The 16,854-nt window shown below is 43.7% G+C and overlaps 1 protein-coding gene across 1 annotated transcript in view; it reads left to right on the top strand.

Moving 5' to 3' along the window:
- DOCK2 (dedicator of cytokinesis 2) overlaps positions 1-16,854 on the top strand; it is a gene marked incomplete at both ends in the record, with an annotated part of 443,452 nt that overhangs the window by 64,238 nt on the left and 362,360 nt on the right. Inside the window, 8 exons of the mRNA XM_080699131.1 lie at positions 147-271; positions 6,097-6,195; positions 9,196-9,268; positions 9,379-9,482; positions 11,951-12,134; positions 12,313-12,410; positions 15,059-15,148; positions 16,144-16,244. Of these exons, the coding sequence (XP_080555257.1) occupies positions 147-271; positions 6,097-6,195; positions 9,196-9,268; positions 9,379-9,482; positions 11,951-12,134; positions 12,313-12,410; positions 15,059-15,148; positions 16,144-16,244 (874 nt within the window). The remainder of the gene's footprint in view (positions 1-146; positions 272-6,096; positions 6,196-9,195; positions 9,269-9,378; positions 9,483-11,950; positions 12,135-12,312; positions 12,411-15,058; positions 15,149-16,143; positions 16,245-16,854) is intronic.

Here is a 16,854-nt window from a genome sequence, read left to right on the forward strand (position 1 = left end):
GCAGGTAAAAAATGCTTCTCCCAAACAGTTCTGGTTTTAATTTCATTAGTAGAGCTTCCTCCCACCCTCCACCCCCTGCAGTTCCCGAGCCTCTCTCCAGCTGCCATGACTCTCACTCTTGTCTCCTCTCTCTCCCTCTGCCTCAGGGGATGTCAGGAACGACATCTACATTACCCTCTTACAAGGTGACTTTGACAAGTACAACAAGACCACGCAGAGGAACGTGGAAGTGATCATGTGCGTGTGTGCCGAGGATGGCAAGACACTGCCTGTAAGGGGCCTGGCTCTGCTGAGGGTGACAGGGCCCCCAGGGGACCCTCGTCATGAAGATTTGCTTTGCCTTTTCTCTCCCCGATTTTGCTCCCTAAGTGCCAGGTGTCTTTGGGATGGTGTTTAGTGATGAGATCTATACCTTTTGAGCTTGGTGAGCACAGTGTCACCTAAGAAGACCTCATTTTGTTGCTTCTTTACACCTAAGTAGATTTTCAATGCCTGCTCCTTAGCTTTCATGACCCCTACTTCTTCTTCTATTCTTCCTCCTTATATATATAAAAAAACATATATATATATATGTTTTTTTTTTTTGGCTTGGCTTGGCTTCTGCTTATAGGTTAGCTTTTTTTTTTGCAGTTAAAATGTTGTTCTCGTTGAAACTGGAGCTGATTTACTCAGGCAAAATCCACAGTAAGAAAGAGGATCAATACAGAGCCTTGGGCTGGTGTGGAGGCTCAGGGTGTCCTCAAAGCAGACATCCTCAACACTTAATCTAACTCTCTAGCACTCAGCCAGAAATTCGGGTAGAAAGCCTTATTCGCAAATTGGTCTCCAGAGAGCTGGCGGCGTGTATTCAAGAATGCAAAGCACATGGCTATATTTATACAGCATATGTCCTGGACAATATTTGTCATGAGTGTTTATATTTATTTACTTATATTTCCTTTAAGGTTGTCAGCAGTCTTGTCCAGTGTGTAGGAGGGCTTTTCTTCTCCATTTCTCCTTTCAAAATACTTAGCCGAGAATAAAATCGGCTCTTAGCAGAAATTTCAGTGTGGGCAGAAATTTCTCCTAGGCCACAGTGGGGGATCAGAGAGTGAAGTGGGGTGGGGGTGTTGATCAGGGAGGGCTGTGGAGATTAGAAAGTCATTTGTCCTAGGCTTGGGAGCTGAAGCTCAGGCCTAAGATTGTCATCGTCTACCTAAGAATAAGAACCTGTCTGGGGAACCGCTGTGCCATAGCGTGATGGATCCATTTCCATTCTTACCCCTCAGTTTACAGATGGGACTGAAACCTTTGCCGTGTAGGACAATGCAGCCAGAGACATAAAGTCAGTACATGGCAGAGATGGGGTTTGAGTGTGGGTTCCAGGCCCTCTTAAGCACTGCACTGTAATGCTTGTACATTGAAAAAAAAAGTTTTCCATTTGATTTTCATTTTTTAAAATGAGGCTAATAAACACTTCTAGCAAATTCTAGGATGATTCAGAATATAAATGTAAAGAAACCCCTACTATTGCTCTCTGCTCATTAAGCCATCCCTGTTAATTAACATGTACCTGAGCAAAATCCCAGCATTTAACTCATTCTCTTTTTGTCAGATGCTGACACTTTTCTGGAAATTAAAGTAAGTAAGAAATACTTGGCTCAAAACAACACAAAGGATGAGCAGAGGGCTTTTATCTGAAAGGAAAAATTGCACTTTAGGAATGTATAGACCACTATTTTGAAATTATTTTTATCCAGTGATCTGCTGGACAACTTTCTAACCGCAGCCTCATTTTTATTTATTTATTTTTTGGTGGTGCTGGGGATAAAACCCAGAGGGGCATTCTACTTAAAAGTTACACTCCTATTCCTATTTTTTGTTCTTCATTTATTTTTATTATTATTATTATTATTATTATTATTATTATTTTTGGTGGTACTGAGGGCAGAACCCAGAGGCTTTCTACCTCCAGGCTATACTCCCAGACCTATTTTTATATTTTATTTGGAAACAGGGTCTCACTAAGTTGCTGAGAGCCTCACTAAGTAGCTGAGGCTGGCTTCGAACCTGTGCGATCCTCCTGTCTCAGCCTCCCAAGCACGGGGATTACAAGCGTGCACCACCATGCCCAGCTTGTTCTTTATTTTTAAACAGGGTCTCACTAAGTTTCAGAGGGTCTCACTAAGTAGCTGAAGCTGGCCCCAAACCCGGATCCTCCTGTCTCAGCCTCCCAAGTACTGGGATGACAAATGTGCTCTCAGCCTCATCTTGAAACCGTTGATATGCTTGCCTTCCATGTTGCCAAAGGACAAATTAGGAGGAGCAGCTAACAGGCACATGGGCTTCTCTGCTCAAGTCTGAACCTTCCTTGCGTCCGCCTTTGCAACTCTTTCAAGAGGCACTCAGACTAAACAGAGGCACTTATCCGAGAGGAATACAGAAGCATATATTCTGGGGGCTGAGATGCAAAGGTAACCGTGGGGCACCGTGGTAATTTGCAGTTTCATCTATTAGGGAAGTTACGGGGGAGTTCAGTTGACTGACTATTGAAAATTGCTAAGTAAGCCCGTGGGAGGCTTTTCTTTCCCTATTTGCAGAAATAAATATTACTGCCTAATTAAGTGTCATGTAGCACATTCTAATGCTCCTGCTTTATTTGGTGGGTTCTTGGGGAAGCAGTCCCTAAGGGGGAGAATTAATTCTCCCACTCCAGGTGCACACTGTCTTTGGAAGAGCAGGACAGGATGAGTTAGGCCTGCCCTTCCCTCACCTGGGCGTCTCTAGGACCTTGCTCAGGTGGGGCCATAGAGGAGAAGCTAATAGGGTGTGCTGTAGGGTCAGACAGGTAAGGGTCAGGTGCGTAAGATCATAAATACCTCCACTTCTATGTCATCTTGGACATTTTTTAATCCATAAAAGAGGAATTGTAACCTCATCTCTTCTTCTGAGGTTGCACATTAAACAAAACAGTAGATGTGCAGGATCTGGCATGCAGTGTATACTTTAAATAGTTGGTAACAGGGAGAGGAATAACATTCAGAGAGGAAGTCCAATCGCTAGGAAAGTCCTGAGGGAATCAAACAGGCAATCCAGCCCGAAGCAAGTTTCTGAAGAAATGAAAAGGCTTGGATGCTGCTGGGCCAAGAAACCTCAGCTGTTCTGAAGCCACCCAGCTCAAGGTGGTGGAGGAAGGGGCAGGGATAGTGTGCCATAGTGGTTAAGACCATGACTTCTGGAGCCAGGCAGCCATGCTCAAAGCCCACACAGCCTGGATTAGCAGAATGACCTTGAGCCAGTTCCATGACCTCTTCAAGCCTGAGAGTCTGCCCCCAAATGGGACCAGCAATGGCATCTTATTCTTGGAAAGAGTAGATGAGATAATCCACATACTAGATGTTCATTAAATTTAGTCATTATTATCAGAAAGTATCATGAGCTCCAGACCTGATTTCTTCCTATGGGTGCAAATTAACATCATCCTATGATGCAGAACACATTCTTCCTCACAGTACCTTCACTTCTAGTATCATCTCTTCCTCGTGAGATTCCCATGAAGTGCACAGGGCCTATCACAGGGGCCTAAGGTTTTATCTTGCTGAGTTGCCGCTTCTAAGGTCCAGCCACATTAAATCTTCCAGGCTTCAGGATTCTGCCTCAGATTTCCAGTGACCTGAACCCACTGACAGCAATTAGGGACTCTCACCATGCACTGGCGGCCAAGGGTTGGTTGATATGAAGAATTATCAACATCTTATTGAAGTTGATAGACATCAGTGTTTTCCCCTGAGATTAGGCTCAGTCCCCCAGCTGCAGGCTCTCTCTGCACACTTTGCAATGTCCAGTTTGATCTCCAAAGTGCTGAGGGGAGGGGAACTGTCTTCAGCCTTTCTCAGTATGAGGCTGAGACTTTTTTTCTTTAGCCTTAGGAAATGAAAAATTTTCATCATCAGGATAGTTTTGTGACATTCAGTTGCTTGCCATGCGGCAATTTTACCTTCACTCGAGATATATGTGTGTTTTCAGATTTTATAAGCTACATGGGATTCACTGAAGCTACAGAAACTATGAGCCCATAAATGTTACCAGACATAAATCTGTGGGCTGGCAGGGAGGTAGGTTGTTAGAGAAAGAACACTAGGTAAAGAGGTAGAGGGCCTGGAGGTAGTCTCAGCTTTACTGTTTTTGGCAAGTGGGTTAATCTCTCAGGGCCTCAGTTTACCCAGATGTGAAGTGAGGATAGTGAGAGGAGTCATCAGAGGTGGTTTTGAGGTTTGCACTAAGCAAAGTGTTCTGTTTAAAAGGCTTAGCATGGTTTCAGACACGGAGCACTCTCTGTGTAAGTGGTTAGAAAACCTTTGGAATGCATTTCAGCCCTCACATTAAGTTCTGAAAGGCTTTCATTCATCTGATGTAAATCCAAGAGTTATGGGCTTTCCTTCGTTCAGTTTTTCTAGGTATCTTTGTCTTATAAGAGGGAAGTTCTGAAAGGGGTCCATATCTTACGTTTAAATGGATTTTATTTGTTGGCAGGGATCATGAGTTAATATAGGGGATCACAAGTTAATATAGAAACTGAGCTTATTCTTTTCCTATATCTTGGATGCGAGGAAAAGGATTTCCAGGCCTCTTTGCCACAGTCAAGCGTGGTGTTACTGAGGCTCATTGAGTGTCTACCTGTGGTCCACTCTTGCGACTCCCACTGTGGGGTCAAGTCCCCTGGAGAATCTGACAGGAGCTGGTGAGAGGCATGGCCTTGCTCATCACAAGCCCAGGGCACACCATCTTGCGATTTCAGGGGTTGCAGCTCTGATACTAATCCTCATGTTTCTAAAAGGCTAGAGATTTAAGGGTAAAAATTGGTTGATCTGGTATGAAAACCACACTTAGGCCCCTTTTGGGTGATCATAGCTCGGAGCTTGTATTGGAGCCCAAACTAACACATACAGTGGATGAAGGACTTGACTGGCTTGTTTCCGAGACTCTGATGGTGATTTTTATGGCAGAGATTAAATACCCTATACAGGTGTGCATGCTTTGCTCGCTGTCTGTACAGAATGTTCTCCCTGCCACCCCCCTTTTTTTTCTGTACTGGGGATGGAATCCAGGGGCATTTTCCCTCCAAGATACACCCCCAGCCCTATTTTTTATTCTTTTGAAGCAGGGTCTCTGTGGGTTGCAAAGGGCCTCACTAAGTAGCTGAGGCTGTCTGTGAACCACAATCTCCTATCTCAGCATCCCAAATGCTGGGGTTACAAGCGTGCACCACTACACCCCGTGTTTTTGCTCAAAGCCAGCTCAGAATCTTTCTTTGAGATGCTGCACAGTCTCACCTGCAAGGAATCTTCCCAGAATCCTTAGCCTCACTCTAGTGTCCCTCCTCTGTGCTGCAGTGGTCTGTCTGCCTATTGCCATATGTGTTACCGTAATGGCTGGCAAGCTTACCTGGCTTTCTTTCCACCGAACTGTGGGCTCATGTCAGGTTCAGTACCTAAGTCATCCCTGTTTTCTTGGGGCTTAGCAGGAGCATAGCACCCAGAAGATGTTCTGTGACTGTGCGCTGATCCTAATCACCCTCCCCAGTCTCTGTTCTTAAACTAGTCCTCCATGGTGGGCATCCAGGTGTCCCTGGAACTTGTGCTGTCTTCCTCTGTCCTGCTCTCCCCCTGCCCCCTTGGTATGACAGCATTAGCAGCCCATCAGAAGGAGTTGCTGCTTGGCTGATCTAAGCCTGTTTGTAAACTTTGTGCAGATTCACATTGAGGAAACAAACAGGATTAATAAGACTTGCGGCGTGCAGTGACTCCCAGGCTGGTTACCATTTACAATAAGGCCGCCACGTCAGCGCCTGGCGCGCTCCAGTGGTTTCCAGGATGCAAGTAATAGAATTTCTGTAGTTAAGCAGCTGTCACTCCAGGGCCAGAGATGATTGTGTATAAATCTGTAATGAAGAAGGGCTGTGATAGGGACGTGGCTCAAGGGTAGGTAAGGCTGGGTACCCCGGGCCCTCAGATTTGCCTAAGCTTTGGGACCAAAGTGCCCTAACACAGAAAATGGCAATTCTGTAGTGTTTTTCCTTTCTCTCTCTCTCTCTCTTTTTTTTTTCCTTTGGGACAGAATGCTATTTGTGTGGGAGCTGGAGACAAGCCCATGAATGAGTATCACTCCGTTGTGTACTATCAAGTCAAACAGCCACGCTGGATGGAAACAGTCAAGGTAATAATAATAATAATAACAATAATAATAATAATAATAATAATAAACAGTGAATATATGTTTAGTTTAGTTCTTACAATGAACCAGATACTGTTTTGAGTGTTTTAGTTACATAATTTACTTATTGCTCACAATGACCCTGGGAGGTTCGCACATGAAGTTTCCCTCCTTTTCCGGTGAGGAAATTGACACAGAACAAGTAAGTAGCTCGCCCACTATCACACGCCAGTCATGTCAAGGCTGGACTTGGAATTGGCAGCCTGGCTCCCAACTGCCACAGCTCCCAGTGGGAATAGAAAGTGGACTGGAGCCATCAGCGTTCGGGCTCTTTATGAGAACAGCCCAGCAAGCCAAACAAGACCCCAGAGGGTCCAGCGGTCACATTCCGGCTCTCCTATTCATCCCCAGCCATTTGACCTTGGGCAAGACATTCAGTCGGTCTGCATTTTCTTACCTGTAAAATGGGAGCATGAGGCTGACTGAAGATGAAGTCACGTGATGCACAGCAATGCACAGGGCTCTGTCAGAGAAGCCTCTGGAAGAGAGTATGTACTCAATAATCACTACTGGCTCTTGGCTGCCTTACCTTATACTTGGCTTTGGTCTTGGTCTGGAAAGCCAAACTGGATTTAATACTTCTTCAGGATGCCCCTCAAACACCTAGCCCTTGCCTGTGTTTTACTCACCCCTCCAAAAGATAGTCCAGTTCACAGTGGTAGGCAGCCCCGTACCTGCTCTGTGTAGCGGGGGAAGAGGAGGGGAGGATGTAGGAATTCCAAAAATATGTTGCATTCTCCCTCAAGTTCTTTCTCATGCAGTATTTCCACCCCAAAATATTCTGTGAAATACTAAGTGGTACTTTATTAAAATAAAACTCCCCGGTCAAATAAATGTGAAAAGTGCTAAGAAGTTTGAGAACGAATGTAGGTGTCAAAGGTTTCCTTTATCTCAGGTGCACAGAACCTTTCTGATGGACACGTGCTCTGCAGAGCCTCTCCCACACCTCCCCTACCATGGGGCATTTTCTTTGTTTCTAGCACCTAATCCCTGGGCTAGCATTTCTGTTGGACATACTTCAGAAGTTCTTTGTTCTAGTCTATGCAGATGGGAAGCTTGATAGACCCATATGATTGTGAACAACGCAAAAAATATATCATGTGCTCCTTCATGGAACTGCCAACTCACTTCTGGGGCCAGTTATGAGTGTACTTATTGAAGAAATACAGAGCGACAGCTAGAACTGGCTTTAGCTCTGGGTTACAGCAGAAACCACCATCCATGAGGGGATGGGGGTCCCTCGAGGCAACTCCAGGGAATGAAACAATACCCTAGTGTGTGTCTGGTGGCGTGTTGGGCAGTAGAAATGGTGGCCTAATGAGTGAGCTTCCTGGTTCTCTTGGTCACATTTTTTTTTGGTGGTGGTACTGGGGTTCCTGGAAACCCTTCTACTTCCGGGCTATGCTCCCAGACTATATAGATTGGTGCAGTACCTAAGCAATTTGGACTTCGCTGATAGTCCTACGGTGAACGATGCCCAGCCCATCAATCTGTGCCATTCTACTTTCAGAGAGGAATGACAACTTTCAAGCAGATGGAAGCCCATCAAGGGCCATGCCATACCTAAAACATGCCCTTTGGGAATGGTTCCTTAGATAGAAGCGGCCTTCGCCACAAAATCACCACACTAAACATCAAGGAATACTATCCATTAGAAAGAGAATTTGGAATTAACTCATTGAACAGTAGAACTTGATCACAGCTTCAAGCTGAAGATAGACACATGGCTTTCTTTTTGGTGATATCTGTTCAAACCCCAGTGGCTCCTATCTTGTCACATAAATACACATTTCTCTTCTCAGTGGGTCTCCTTGTTGTCACTCTCTGAGAAATGCTGACCTACCCAACTTGGGGTTAGAAAGTGACTGGCCTGCACAGGTGTCCATTCTGTGTGCTCACCTGCACCATAGTTATTATCGTCATGATCCTTGCCATGTAGCTATTATGTCACCCCAATGTGGACCATGAGTTCTTTGGGTGCAGGGATGCTACCTCTTATCAGCATGGCCAGTGCCCTGCACGATTGCAGTTTCTAGTAATCATTCAACACACAGTGAGAGGACGAATTAGACTGCAGCTGCCCATGAGGCTGTCAGTTCTTTTGTTGGCACACAGGCAGGATGGTGGACCTGCTCTGCCACCCATTTCATTTTCTGAAGCAGAAAGTGCTGTAATATATATATCTATTTGACTTTTGTCATTTTTATAGAGCAGACTTATCCCCTTTAAAGACCAAAGTGTTGTTCTTGCAGGGAGGTAGATAGGCTTCTCTGCATTGGCTGAACGCACAGTGCAGTAGAGCTGGGAGGCTTTGGGAGCTGGGGAGTCCAGAGCCAGGCCAAGAGCACCTTACTGAGAGCTGCCAGCAGACCACTCAGTGCAGCAGTGTTGGGGTGGCCAGTGGATGGTTGTCCTAGCTTAGTGTCCTGGAAGCAAATGCATCAGATGTGTGTCCAACCAAAAAGGGATGAGCTTTAGGATTTTTCCAAATATTATTGGATTAAGGCACTTTTATTAATTTGCATAAATGAGAGTCCTCAAGCATACCCCTTAATGGCCACTGCTAATTTTCTAAGCTCTGCTGCAATTGCCAGAACTCCTGGAGTGTGCAGGGAAAATGTGCATTGTGTAGTTCGCAGTGCATCAAATCCTGTGCTAAAGTTATGTGACTTTTATATCAATTTGGGGAGATTCATTTTTCCTCGCTATAATTTACGGACCTCTTTTCATTGGCTGGGAATGCAATTTGCCAAATGGATTACATTTGGTACTTTATTTTCTCTTCATAGCTAGTTCTTATGTAATTTATTTACAGTTCACCAGGCCTGATGGATGGGTGGTAAATCAGCATGCAGTGCTCTAAGTTAAATGGTCAGGCTGTCTTTGTGGGGAGGGGGACCATTTAGCTCGCCGTGTCCTGAGCTCTGATTTTTGCTTGCTGAGGTGGCTGTCCCTATTGAAGACATGCAGAGGATCCATCTGAGATTCATGTTTCGACACCGGTCCTCTCTGGAATGTGAGTACCTGACCAAATGGCATCTCTGCAGCTGTCCTATGGGGAGATGGGTAGGACAATTGGGCAGCCCAGGTGCCATTTTCTTTCCTGACCTTGCCATGCTATTTCAGCTAAAGATAAAGGAGAAAAGAACTTTGCCATGTCCTACGTGAAGCTGATGAAAGAAGATGGAACCACTCTACACGATGGATGCCATGACTTGGTTGTTCTCAAGGTATTGTGGTTAGAACCAAATTCAGTAAAGGGGGTTCAGGAAGCAGAGAAGCCAGATGTCTTTGTGATGAACAGCAGGAACCCCAGGATCACACACACCAGGGCCTACTACCTATAATCCTTGTAAAAATCTTAACTTCTCTGGGCCTTTTCTTTTCTCACCCACAAGCCTCCAGTGAATTCTTGTGCTATATAAGACAATACATGCAAATATAACAAAGATGGGCACATGAGTGCGCTCCATGAGTGGAAAATGTCACTATTGCATACAGAAATGAGCTCTTGACTCTGTCAGGACCTCAGTGGAAAATAGAGAAAACCAACAGAAAACATGAACTATTGAGGGATGCTGCACTGTAGCTACTGGAAAAATATTAGGATCCAGGGTTTTGATCCTGCTGCTGACCAAATCTAGAATTGGGTCACATTTCTTCTTGAGTCTCAAATTCCTTTTTCTTAGGCAATGTATTAGTCTGATGGGTGATACTATAGCAACCAAGTACTGGAGGCGGGACACTTTATACAAAAAAGAGGTTTGTTTAGCACTAACACCTGCTTAGCTCTGGTGAGGCCTTGTTGGCTATGTCACATCAGGGCAGGTATGTGTGTATGGGAAGGAGAGCACAAACTAAATGGGAAGGCTGCCCAGGGAGGCTGTGCAGGGCCAGGCTCAGACCTTTATAACCACCCTCTCTCCAGCACTAACCAGAGTCCCATGAGAATGGCAATAATCCCTTCATAGAGCATTGCCTAACTACACAAGACCCTCTCACTAGACTCCACCTCTTGCAGCTTCTATTACATCAACATCGCCTCCCAGGCTTCCAAGACATGAATCTTGGTAGAAAACCACATCCAAGCCATGATGAACAGTGACTGCAGTCTTTGTGATACTCAAAGACAAGATGATGTGCGTGCAAGGACCATGCAAACCACAAAGAGTATACAGATGTCCACTATTGTCCCCTCCACAGCACAAGCCTGGGACTGTTTTCAGGAAGTAGGGAAGTGTCTGCCCTGAACTACTGTGTGCTTTCCCACACCGTGACAGAAGGATACATTTGGCAGCCCTGGAGGGAGGCAAAGCGTGTAATTGTATAAGACATGGGTTGGAGGTCAGCACGGGGTCAGGCCCTTATCTTGGGTTTCCCAGCCTTGTAGGCTGCAGGTGCCTTTTGTCTACGGTCATCATGGCCAACATGACCCAAGCACATGGTACTTTTTGCTGAATCTTTCAGATTTTTCCAGAACATCTCCTTTCTTCTGTACAGCCTCTGTTTTTTAATTTATCCCACATAAACAGTTCTTTACTTGAAAGTAATTCTTCCCCAACAGACAGTGAACTCCTTGAGGGCAAAGGCCCAAGTGTAGCCCCCTTCCCTTCCCTTCCCTTCCTTTCCCTTCCCTTCCCTTTCCCTTCCCTTCTTTTCACTCCTCTTCATTTTTTTGGTTTTTATTTTCCTCTCTCTCTCTCTCTCTCTCTCTCTCTCTCTCTCTCTCTCTCTCCCTCTCTCTCTCTCTCTTTCATGTGTGTGTGCATGTGCACATGGTTGTGTAGTACTAGGGATTAAACTTAGGGCATTTTACCTCCAAGCTATACCCCCAGTCCTTTTTGAAATTTTTAACAGGTAGGTCCCAAGCCCTGCAATCCTCCTGTCTTATAGCCTTACAGGTACTGGATTACAAGCATGTGCAACCATGCCTGGCTTCAGTTTTCCTTTTACTTAACCTCATTAATCCTTAGTTTCCTCACCTGTAAGCCAAGATGATAATAGAATCTGCTTCATAAGCTTAAGTGAAGGAAAGGAAAACATTTGAAGCACTTGGCATAACTCCTGGGATAGAGTAAGTATGACCTCCTGGAATCCCCTCCTTCAGTCATTCACTTCAACCCAGAACTTACGTTACTCTCTGCCAACAGCTATGTATTACCCTACTCAGTTTGCTCAAAATTTCTAGGAAGTTTGGAATATGATTATTATCAATGTACTCATGAGAACAACAAGACTCGGAGAGGCCAGGGATGAATCCAGGATTCTATAGACTCGTGAATCGTAGATAGACTCAGGATCCCAAGGCTTCCAAGCCTTTGCCGTTAACTTCTAATTTAAGCTAGATTGCCTTTCTTACTGGTGGAGTCATGTTATTGTAAACTAAGAAAAAAAAAGGATAGATTAAAATAGATTAAAATTGCTGTCTGAAAATCTTCAACTCTCCTTTCTGCCTTTAATGAAGTCCACAGAGTCTTCAAGTGGTTGACCAGTCCCTTTTGTATAATGTGACTTTGGATCTTAGCCTGTTTTGTGAAAAAAACATCTCTGCCTCATCACCCTGTGTTCGTTGCTTCTCTGATGATTTTCCTCACTGTTTCAGCTCCACCGCACAGTGTATAATTTGGTCACTGCAAGCTCTGTGTATTACTGCATATGTACTCTTGGCTCAGGACAGTAACAGAAGTGTCATTTCCAGGGGGACAGCAAGAAGATGGAGGATTCCAGCGCTTACCTGACTCTTCCTTCTTATCGACACCAGTTGGAAAACAAAGTGGCCACTTTGAGTCGGAGCTCCAGCAGTATTGGGGGGCTCTCTGTCAGCTCCCGGGATGTGTTCTCCATTTCCACCCTGGTGTGCTCCACAAAACTCACCCAGAATGGTAATATAACCATTGCAATTGTGACTGTGATGTGTGTGTGTGTGTGTGTGTGTGTGTGTGTGTGCGCGCACGCACACGTGCGCATGCTGGTGTGAGCACAGGTACACAAGTCCAGGTGGGTCTCCCTAGGAATAGTTCAGGCCAGGAGTGGTAACTCGGTTTCTCTGGACTGTTTCAGTGGGCTTGCTGGGTTTGCTGAAGTGGCGTATGAAGCCTCAACTGCTGCAAGAGAATTTAGAAAAGTTGAAGATCGTGGATGGAGAGGAAGTGGTGAAGGTCAGTGGGACTCCATTTTCTTGTATGCATCTGCCAGTGACAGAATGTTAAACCAAGGGTGGCTTCAGGGGAGAGACAAGCGCTGAAGGAGATGGGATGACATTTTCTCCCACAATGGGACATGCTTTCCCATGTTGCCCAAGGCATCTTTTTTGAGAAATTTGGCTCAATGGTACTGAATGTTGAGCAGCAGAAACTCTGGTTATTATCTCCAATCATTACATAAAAAATGTTCAACATCATAGCAATCAGGGAGATGCAAATCAAAACCACACTGAGGCTCCATCTAACCCCAATCAGAATGGCAATAATCAAGAAGTCACACAACAATGAATGCTGGTGAGGATGTAGGGAAATAGGAAAAATAGGAGCTCTTCTACTCTGTTGGTGGGATTGTAAATTAGTACAGCTGCTATGGAAATCAGTATGGTCATTCCTTGGAAAACTGGGATTGGACCAGCCAGTCACAAAAAGTAAAGGGTCATATGTTTTCTCTCATATAAAGGTGCTAGGGAGTAATTGGGACTCCAGAGAAACTTCAGCCAATAGAAGAGACACTTCAGTGGAGCCAAGGAAGTGGTCTAGGGGAAGGGGAGGGAAGAGATGGAGGATCAGTGAAGGAACTTCCATATATATAATGTGAGAATACCAAAAGCCAATGTCAATATCTTGTATGAGGAAGTGGGGGAATGGGGAAGGAGCTGGACTAAAGCCCACCAAGTGATGTGTGAATGCATGTTGCTATCACCAAGAACTACATGATGATGTGGGACTATAATGCACCAACAAAAATATTAAAAATAATAATAAAACTCTGGTTGTAATTACTGTATGGAAATAGATTAACCTGGATGTGAATCCCAGTTCTGCCATTTACCAGCTTTGTGTGATAATACTATGAATACGACGTATTTCTCAGGGTTGCTATGAACATTCGAAGTGGTATTATTAGGAATTACATAGCATAGACTTTTTTTTTTAACTTGGTGCATTGTAATTTTACATCATATTGGGTGGTGTCAGACAGATACAAGTACCATGTACGTAATTCTTGGTGCTCTCCCACCCCCAGGTCCTTCCCCTTCTTCCTTCTCCCCACCCATGTCTTTGATATTAGAATTGGTAGTATACAAACTATCGGCACAGACTCTTGCACACCAATACACACTAAGAAGACTAAAACACATGAAATATGTTAAGTTCAACAAAGAGTAAGTATTAATTATTTTCTTGTTAGGTGTCACTGTGGATAGTGTGATGCCCTCTTAGTACTAAGTACACATTTTTAGAAATTAAAAGTATTCTTAGTTTGTGCTGCTGGTCTCAAGAGCATTATGTATTAAAGATGAGACAGAGAAAGACATCAAAGCTTACATTTTAAGTGAAGCAAGCAGAAAACAATGCAAATGTGGGATTTATTATCATCCACATGGTGGGAGGGCATATCAACTGTCTAAAAGGACAGGTCTGATTAAAGGAGCCCTCCTCTCCAATCCTGTGAATTGGGACAAGTTTTTCCCAGTGGACCTGGTTATCTTGTTTCTATCAGAAACTTGGTATGGCTAGAAACCCTGAGATTAAACATCTTAATGTGGTAGTTCTGGGTTTTGAGGTATAATAGGAAATATCGACTCATTCCTTAGGAAGGAGGGGAATCAAGATTTATTTAATTGTTCAATCAGTCTTAGAGAAACACTAGCAGAATTTCATGTCATGGCTTTAAGTGTATACTATTAACCTGCCTACCTAGTTTACCAATGGCAAGGAAACTCCCTCAGGCACTCCTTTGATAAGATCTATTGTCCTTGGGCACCTTAAAGAAGTCATGGTGGGGTGAGGAAGTCATGAATTCTATTCTGATCCTATTTGATTCTTCTTCTTTAAAAATGTTTGTCATTGCTAGATGCACCTGTAATCCCAATACTTGGGAGGCTGACACAGATGGATCACAGTTTTGAGACCAGCCTCAGCAACTTAGAGCCTCTGCAACTTAGTAGGACCTTGTTTCAAATAAAAGATAAAATGTGCTTGGGATATAGCTTGGAGGTAAAATACCCCCAGTGCCAAAATAAAGTTTGTTATTGAAGTAATATATATATATATATATATATATATATATATATATATATATATATATATGGCACTTACCAGCACAACTCCACAAACTTCCATATGCATACACAGCAAATACCCAACACCCAAATGGAGACAACAACAACAACAATAACAACAACAACAAAACATCTGTATCATTGCTGAGTCTCTCTTGTACCCCTTGGCACTCAATGGACCTCTTAGGGCCAATCAGCCTCCACATTGATGACTATTGTGTCATAGGTGGATTGTGCCTACTCTGGAATTTAAAAAATAGATCAGTGAAGAATGTTTATTTTTGTGTCTGACTTGCTTTACTCAACATCCTCACTGTTGTGTGCAGAGGTATTTTTGGTCTTATATATTGTCATGTAGTTTTCTGTGGCATGGAAATGTCACTCTATGAGCATTGGTGCCACAACAGATGGACAGCTGTGTTGCTCCAAGTGCTGAAACCCTGAGCATGTGCTCTGGTTCTCTGGGACAGACAATTGGAGTGAGGTTTCTGGGTCACCTGGACTCTTTGTGAATGAATCCTTCATTCCTTCATCCAGTTTCTTCAGGACACCCTAGATGCTCTCTTCAACATCATGATGGAGCATTCTCAAAGTGATGAGTATGACATCCTCGTCTTTGATGCCTTGGTAAGAGAGAGGGGACAGTGTTTGGTGGCATGAGACATTAATGTGTGTCCTACTGTGAGAATACCGAGAACTATCAGCCTGTGGCCCTTTTCATGAAGCTTTTGAATGTGTTGTAACCTTTGGCAACTGGATTGATGCATGAGATGCTGTTTCCCTTCATTTGTTTCCAGTTCAGCAGAAAGCCAGGGGCACAGTGGGCGAAAGGCAGGAGGTTCAGTGCTGATGTCACTCACATTGACACCTATTGAAAGTACATGAGGCTGGATGCTCTGAATGATCACAGTGGGAAAGTGCCCCAGGTGTTCCTCACTCTCCTTTACCTACTCTTCCTCATATCCTAACTTGCCAGAGTCGGCCCACTGCTCCTGCCAACCCAGAACCCTCCATGATGCTGCCATTCACATCCTTCTTCCCTGTCTTCCCACAGGCTCTGTTTCTCTTTTCCCTATCACAAGTCACATTTGCTCAAAATAAAACAAGAAACATCTACATTAGGTTATCAGTGGCCAGTTGGGTCTTAATGTGTTAGCCCCATGTGTTGTGGATATTTGTAAGTTTAAAAAGATTACTTGGAGATAACTGTGGCTAATCAATGATTTTCAAGGAGGTCCCCTAGAATGCTAGGAAAAGATGCTTCATGACCAGAAGACCCTTGGATTAAACAACAGGGAAGTGCTGAATGTTGCATGACTTCCTTGGAAATGTGAATATTAACAACTCTGCAAATTTCCATAATAAAGAAGGCAGTCTAATGATGATAAACTGTGGTATCGCTAACTTATTTGATGGTGAAAAAATTTTTTTTATCCTTCTACACCCCTACCACACTTTATGAGACTCTTTTTAGAGAGAAAAATACTTTAGTGAAAAGGCTGAACTATTTATTAAAGAACTAAGTCCTGGCCAAAAATATTTTGACAGAGGTTCATTGTGGAGGCAAACACATTTTCCTGTTCTGAGTCCACCACTCCAATAATTTCTTGTATTTCCCTCAGATCTACATAATAGGACTCATTGCAGACCGGAAATTCCAGCATTTCAACACAGTTCTGGAGGCTTACATTCAGCAGCATTTCAGTGCTACACTGGCTTACAAGTAAGTACCTGTACATCCAGGAATGTCTCGTGCACCTCCAAGTTTTTCTGCTGAGATGCATAGTACACTAGAAATTTGAGTATTGTCCTTTTGACACTAATCTCTGTGAGTCTTCCCTTTTGTGACAAAATTCAACCGATGGCTAGGAAATTTGGGTATCCTAAAATATGCAAATTAGTGCAGCTGCTATGGAGATCAGTGTGGAATTTCCTCTGAGGACTGGGAATGGAACCATAAAATGATCCAGCTATATTATTCCCAGGGATATTTCCAAAGGAATTGAAATCAGAATATTAAATATTCATGTTTGAAGGAGCACAATTTACAATAGCCAAATTATGGAAGCAGCCTAGGCATCCATCAACAGATGAAGATTATGAAATTATAGAATATACACATAGTATAATCTTACTCAGCCATAAAAAAGAGCAAAACTATGTCATTTGCAGAAAATAGATGGAACTGGAGACTATTATGCTAATTGAGATTAGTCAGTCACAGAAAGTGAAAAGTCATCTGTTTGCTTTCATATGTGGAAGGTAGGCAGAAATTGGGCTATGAGAGACCCTAGATAAAGGAGGAAAAACCCCAGTGCAGTAATGAAGGAGAT

This window comes from Muscardinus avellanarius (genome assembly GCF_963383645.1).
Source record: "Muscardinus avellanarius genome assembly, chromosome: 7".
NCBI lineage: Eukaryota > Metazoa > Chordata > Mammalia > Rodentia > Gliridae > Muscardinus > Muscardinus avellanarius.